A 6,031-nucleotide genomic window follows, 5' to 3' on the forward strand; every position below is an offset into this window, starting at 1 on the left:
AGATAGATAGAAAATAACGTCACCATTTCTTCAGACGTGTGTTCTAAAAGCTCACGAAACACGATCGTTTGCACACACACGCGCACACACACACGCACGCACACACACACACACACACACACACACACACACACACTATTAACACTGTCAGCAGCGAGAGTCAACACGAACACGCACAACAACGACACGAGGCTGCGCCGACATGAATGTAAGGAGCTACATCTGTATCTGATGTCTCCCCTGTGCAGTTTTTCAAAGAATGTATGTCTTCGTTTCTTAGTATTTATAGAACATGAAGGCCTAAAGGCAGAGACAGGGTCCATGTCTTCACAGTAAGCCACATGACTTGACAGGGAGGCCCGGGCTAAAATGAGGCAGCAGCAGCATTTTCCAGTGTTTTTACTGCTGAAAGCTCAAGAAAATCAGGAGCGAGGCAGAATATTTAAAGGAGAAGTTGCTGTTTCTGATGCTCTGTTGCTACTCCGGAAAAACATGGGGCCTAAACCTAAGCCCTGGGGGTCTCCTTTGGAGGGATGGATGGATGTATGGATAGACAGACTAGTTTTGCAGCTTTGGGATCCAATGCATTTTTTCAGATAATCCAATGGGGTTTTGCGTGGTTTGTTTATCTTAAGATACAGGAGAATTATTTATTAATTTCTCCAGTTTTCTAAAAAAAATAAAACTAAAACGTAAATTACCAAAAAAGCGGTAATAATTGTTTTCACTGGAAGATCGAAGATCAGAAGACACACAAAAAATTGTAAAAAAAAAAAGTAAAATCCGTGGGGCTTTGTGCCTCCTCAAATAGCCACTTGGATTTTATTTATTAGTCGAAACATAGGCTAAGTCACCGAGTAAGTAAAATGCCTAAACAAATAATAAAAAAAAAAAAACATGGCAGCTTAAAAAACAAGACAACAGAAAGTGATTTGACCAGTGAACCAGCCCCCTGACACACATCCAACTGATGACAGTCACTGTACCGTGGGCTCGTACTCCGGGGAGCTGTACGCCAAAGGAAACTCAGGTAGAGCCGTTCGACGTCAACTTCGAGATGGGGGGGGTCTTTCTTCTCGGTGTCTTTTTCGAGAAATACACACTATTTCCATCGTGAGACAGACATACAAAAAGACATCACTTGTCCACACAAAGACAAGTCGAGGCCCACGTCTCATCTTGTTTCATCTCAGTCCCCTTACACGTCCCATAGGCCACGGAGAGGCGTTTCTGCCACTAAGTAGAAATACAGTGGAGGGTGTTCATTTTGTACCAAGAAAGTGGTTGGGCAGAGGCAAGATTCACACACAGACGCACACACACGCACACACACACACACACACACACACACACACACGCACACTATTAACACTGTCAGCAGCGAGAGTCAACACGAACACGCACAACAACGACACGAGGCTGCGCCGACATGAATGTAAGGAGCTACATCTGTATCTGATGTCTCCCCTGTGCAGTTTTTCAAAGAATGTATGTCTTCGTTTCTTAGTATTTATAGAACATGAAGGCCTAAAGGCAGAGACAGGGTCCATGTCTTCACAGTAAGCCACATGACTTGACAGGGAGGCCCGGGCTCAAATGAGGCAGCAGCAGCATTTTCCAGTGTTTTTACTGCTGAAAGCTCAAGAAAATCAGGAGCGAGGCAGAATATTTAAAGGAGAAGTTGCTGTTTCTGATGCTCTGTTGCTACTCCGGAAAAACATGGGGCCTAAACCTAAGCCCTGGGGGTCTCCTTTGGAGGGATGGATGGATGTATGGATAGACAAACTAGTTTTGCAGCTTTGGGATCCAATGCATTTTTTCAGATAATCCAATGGGGTTTTGCGTGGTTTGTTTATCTTAAGATACAGGAGAATTATTTATTAATTTCTCCAGTTTTCTAAAAAAAATAAAACTAAAACGTAAATTACCAAAAAAGCGGTAATAATTGTTTTCACTGGAAGATCGAAGATCAGAAGACACACAAAAAATTGCAAAAAAAAAAAGTAAAATCCGTGGGGCTTTGTGCCTCCTCAAATAGCCACTTGGATTTTATTTATTAGTGGAAACATAGTAAAATGTGCTTTGTAAAATGCCTAAACAAATAATAAAAAAAAAAAACATGGCAGCTTAAAAAACAAGACAACAGAAAGTGATTTGACCAGAGAACCAGCCCCCTGACACACATCCAACTGATGACAGTCACTGTACCGTGGGCTCGTACTCCGGGGAGCTGTACGCCAAAGGAAACTCAGGTAGAGCCGTTCGACGTCAACTTCGAGATGGGGGGGGTCTTTCTTCTCGGTGTCTTTTTCGAGAAATACACACTATTTCCATCGTGAGACAGACATACAAAAAGACATCACTTGTCCACACAAAGACAAGTCGAGGCCCACGTCTCATCTTGTTTCATCTCAGTCCCCTTACACGTCCCATAGGCCACGGAGAGGCGTTTCTGCCACTAAGTAGAAATACAGTGGAGGGTGTTCATTTTGTACCAAGAAAGTGGTTGGGCAGAGGCAAGATTCACACACAGACGCACACACACACACACACACAGAGACTCCTCAAACAAGCTTGTAAATGGCTTCCTGCTACTTTTTTTATTCAGCTTGTAAAACGGCGGTTCGAGTCCAGAATTTTAAAAATAAAATAAAATCTATATGCTACATTCAGGCCCATCTGGCATCAGGCTCCTGGGCCCATTTCATTTCACATTTCTGAACACAAAAGAATGATTTGATTTATTTGCCATACTGGGTAAATACACTCTAACCATGTGGTCCGCAGTGTAACCAATGGGCAGCCGAGAAGGAGGTAAGGGCAGGGAAAAAATACTACCATTTTAGGGGAGGATGGAAGCCACTATACCAGCCCATCTAACGTTTTACAGTCGCACTTAAGTGACTTTTTATTGAAATAATAAAATAAACATGTCGCTAACGAATTATTATTCCATGATGGGGCTCCAGACCGAGGAGCCGTACGGTGCACATTTCATTCCGGGAGGCTTGCAGGGTTCGACGGTTGGCTGCGCAAAGCCAGCCCGGGGAGCGGAGGAGGAGGAGGGGACCCCCGGCTCACACATTCCAGATTTTTCACATTTTTCCAACAAACAAACGAGCTTAAATGGCTTTTCTCCTTGGACAAACACCTCCGCTTCCTCCCCGTCTTCTTCCCAGCAGCTGCAATCCGCCCCCGGCGCCACCTTCCCCGGCCTTTTTCATCCACATCACCTCCTGAGCCACCACCACCCCTACTACGGCCCACAGACGCAGACCCACGCCGAACACCTCGCGTCCTCGGTCGCTTCGGAGAGCAGGTTCGTCCGCTGTTGGGAGGGAGCGACTCCCACGTCGGAGACCGCTCTGTCACAAGCTCCGGCCGGTTTCCCCGGGTGTCTCCCCGCTCAGGGTGACCTCTCCGATCCGAGCCCGCGGTACGAGGCGGTCAAACCCGAGAGCTCGCCGCCGTCCCACGACAGCCCCGGAGACTCCAGCTTCGCCAGCCCGGCCGAGGTGGTCCTCGAACGCCTCGGGACCGTGGAGGAGCTGGGAGGAAAGCCCGAGTCCAAGACGGAAGACGAGGAGAGAAAAACACAGCAGCAGCGTGACCCGGGTAAAGAAAGATATCCCAAACTCAGGAATGTTAATTAGCGCTTAAGAAGTGGCGTTATACAGGTGTGTGTGTGTGTGTCTGTGTGTCTGTGTCTGTGTTAGTGTGTAAAAGACAGGGGGAATGTGGCCTAAGTAAGTAAGTAAGTGCGTGTGACTTTTATAGACCAATAAATGTCTTGTAAACGGTAAAATATAAAACTTTATTGTCCATTAAAATAATTAAGGTGCTATTGCTGTTATTAAGCAGTTTATCACTGCAGGGGGAAACGCAGGTAGGCTGGGACTGAATTTCTCCGATTGGATCTGTGCAGGCCCTTTGCTCGTGGCTTTAATTTGCCTTAAAAAAAAAAAAAAAAGAGGCAAACATAGCAACCGCGTTGTATACGCAGGTCTCCTCGAAATCCCGAAACCACTTCGACGACCTCTGCTGCTCGTAACTTGCACAGAGGTGAGTTCGTCACGCAGCACGCCTCGAGCATGCCTGATAAATACGAATGATTACAATAAAGTTCGCTTTTACTAACCTCAGAGGGACCACGTTATTTTTAGGAAACGTTTGAATTAGAATCAACAAAAACCACAGACACAACTGGGCCTATAACAACAACAACAACAACAACAAGAATAGTAATAATGCTATTCCACAAATTTAATTATTTTTCTTTCATTAGAGACTTTGCTACACTGAATTTTCTCCTGGGTGTAAATGTAGGCTACTGGTTTCTTGTTCAAAACGAAACTATGAACTCTGTATTCACTTTTTTCTGTGTCAGAAACCTCGGCTCGATGCCTGTGAGATAGCTGAGATTCATTTAAGAGGTCTGCCCATTGTCAAATGAGGGTTTCAAAGGGGAGGCCCGTCGTGAATAAGTCTTTTTTTTTTTTTTTTTTAAGTGAGCAAAGACGTCCCCTGTCTTGTAAAGTGGCGTGACTGTATGATCTGCTAAACCAAATAGGTGTTGCTGTCCCGCTTGGCTGTCTGTCTAAACCTTCATTCCCGCAGCACTCTGCTCTCCCACTGGCTGCTTTGCTCTTTTTAAGTGGCCAGTAAAACGTTTCATATCAGTCAAAAGGTTCAAATATTTCTCCCCAACCGCAGTTTGGAAAAAAAACAAACAAAAAAAACAGGCTCAGTGTGGCTGTTTATCAAGACCACTTTGCGCCCAGGCAGAGGTTTTGACTGTTCTTGTAGGCTTGTCGTCTTAGCGCTTTAGCTTTGCTCCCAGGAGCAATATGTTTTAAAAGAAGAGAGCCACACACTCTCTTTATTTATGGAACCGGGCTTTAAGTATGTGGCTTTGTTTCTTTTTGAAATGAGCCAAAAGTTGCAGGCTCATAAAATTTGTCCCTGAGAATATTTTCTTAGATTTTTTTTTTTTTACATGTCAGTCTCTGAAGTATTCACGGCACGCACACACCGACAGCCGCGCAGCTACACACTGACCTGCGGAAAGTGAACACACACACACACACACACACACACACTGGTGCGTGGTTTAGGTAAACATCCATGCCGCCCTGTCTCCTCCTCTGCAGAGAATCCGTCAGCCAGTTGGATCCACGCCAAGTCGACCCGGAAGAAGAGGTGCCCGTACACCAAACACCAGACCCTGGAGCTGGAGAAGGAGTTCCTCTACAACATGTACCTGACCAGGGACCGGCGCCTGGAGGTGGCAGGACTCCTGAATCTGACCGAGAGACAGGTCAAAATCTGGTTCCAGAACAGACGGATGAAGATGAAGAAGCTGATGATCCGGGAGAGGAGGAGTATGAACGACTGATGGATTTGGGACCGTGTTTTCCCGGGATAGGCGAGGAGGTGGTTGGGGTTGTAGCCGATGAGGGGAACGCGGTGCTCCAGGATGCCCGACGTCTCGCCGATCGGGTGGTGGGGCGAACTCGGCTGCGGCGGGAAACTGCAGAGGTGGAACTTTGCGGGGAAGACCGAGATGTGTCGCAACACTTAAAAAAAAACAAAACAAAAAACACACAAAATCCTACCGACGTCTTTTGACCTTTCCATGATGTAGAAAATCTTCCATCCGCATGTTACAAAATGAAGACAACCTGCCAACCTGTAACCTGGGATATATGTAAATAATGCTCGGAATTAAATGCTAACATTTTCAGAAGGACCCATTAATTGAAACAAATAAACATACTAGTTGATATCCAAGACATTTGTCATTATGAAACACATCTGTTTTTGATAAGGTTGTATATCTCACACGTCCAAACTGGCAACACTTGACACATACTTGACTTCGCATATTGTCTGTGCTTTCTGCCAAAATGCGAATCGTGTTTTAATGATTTAAGGCTAAAAGTCTCGTCCTAATAAAAGCTGCTCCCGGCGTGCCAGACGAGACTCCACCACCATCAGAGATAAACCCCGCGAGTGGTCTCGTGACCGAGCA

The 6,031-nt window shown here is 45.7% G+C and overlaps 1 protein-coding gene across 1 annotated transcript; it reads left to right on the forward strand.

Moving 5' to 3' along the window:
* The first annotated feature begins 2,930 nt into the window (after positions 1 to 2,930).
* LOC120796743 (homeobox protein Hox-D9b-like) lies at positions 2,931 to 5,395 on the forward strand. Its single transcript, XM_040139778.1, has 2 exons — positions 2,931 to 3,615; positions 5,151 to 5,395. The coding sequence occupies exons 1-2, from the start codon at positions 2,931 to 2,933 to the stop codon at positions 5,393 to 5,395; spliced, it is 930 nt and encodes a 309-aa protein (XP_039995712.1).
* Positions 5,396 to 6,031: the final 636 nt, after the last annotated feature.

Source organism: Xiphias gladius, chromosome 11 (assembly GCF_016859285.1).
Source record: "Xiphias gladius isolate SHS-SW01 ecotype Sanya breed wild chromosome 11, ASM1685928v1, whole genome shotgun sequence".
In the NCBI taxonomy this organism is placed as follows: domain Eukaryota; kingdom Metazoa; phylum Chordata; class Actinopteri; order Istiophoriformes; family Xiphiidae; genus Xiphias; species Xiphias gladius.

Coding starts and splice junctions, on each gene's coding strand:
- LOC120796743 (XM_040139778.1), top strand. CDS start 2,931: ATGTCGCTAACGAATTATTATTCCATGATGGGGCTCCAGACCGAGGAG. Junction 3,616..5,150: donor ACAGCAGCAGCGTGACCCGG/GTAAAGAAAGAT, acceptor CCTCCTCTGCAG/AGAATCCGTCAGCCAGTTGG.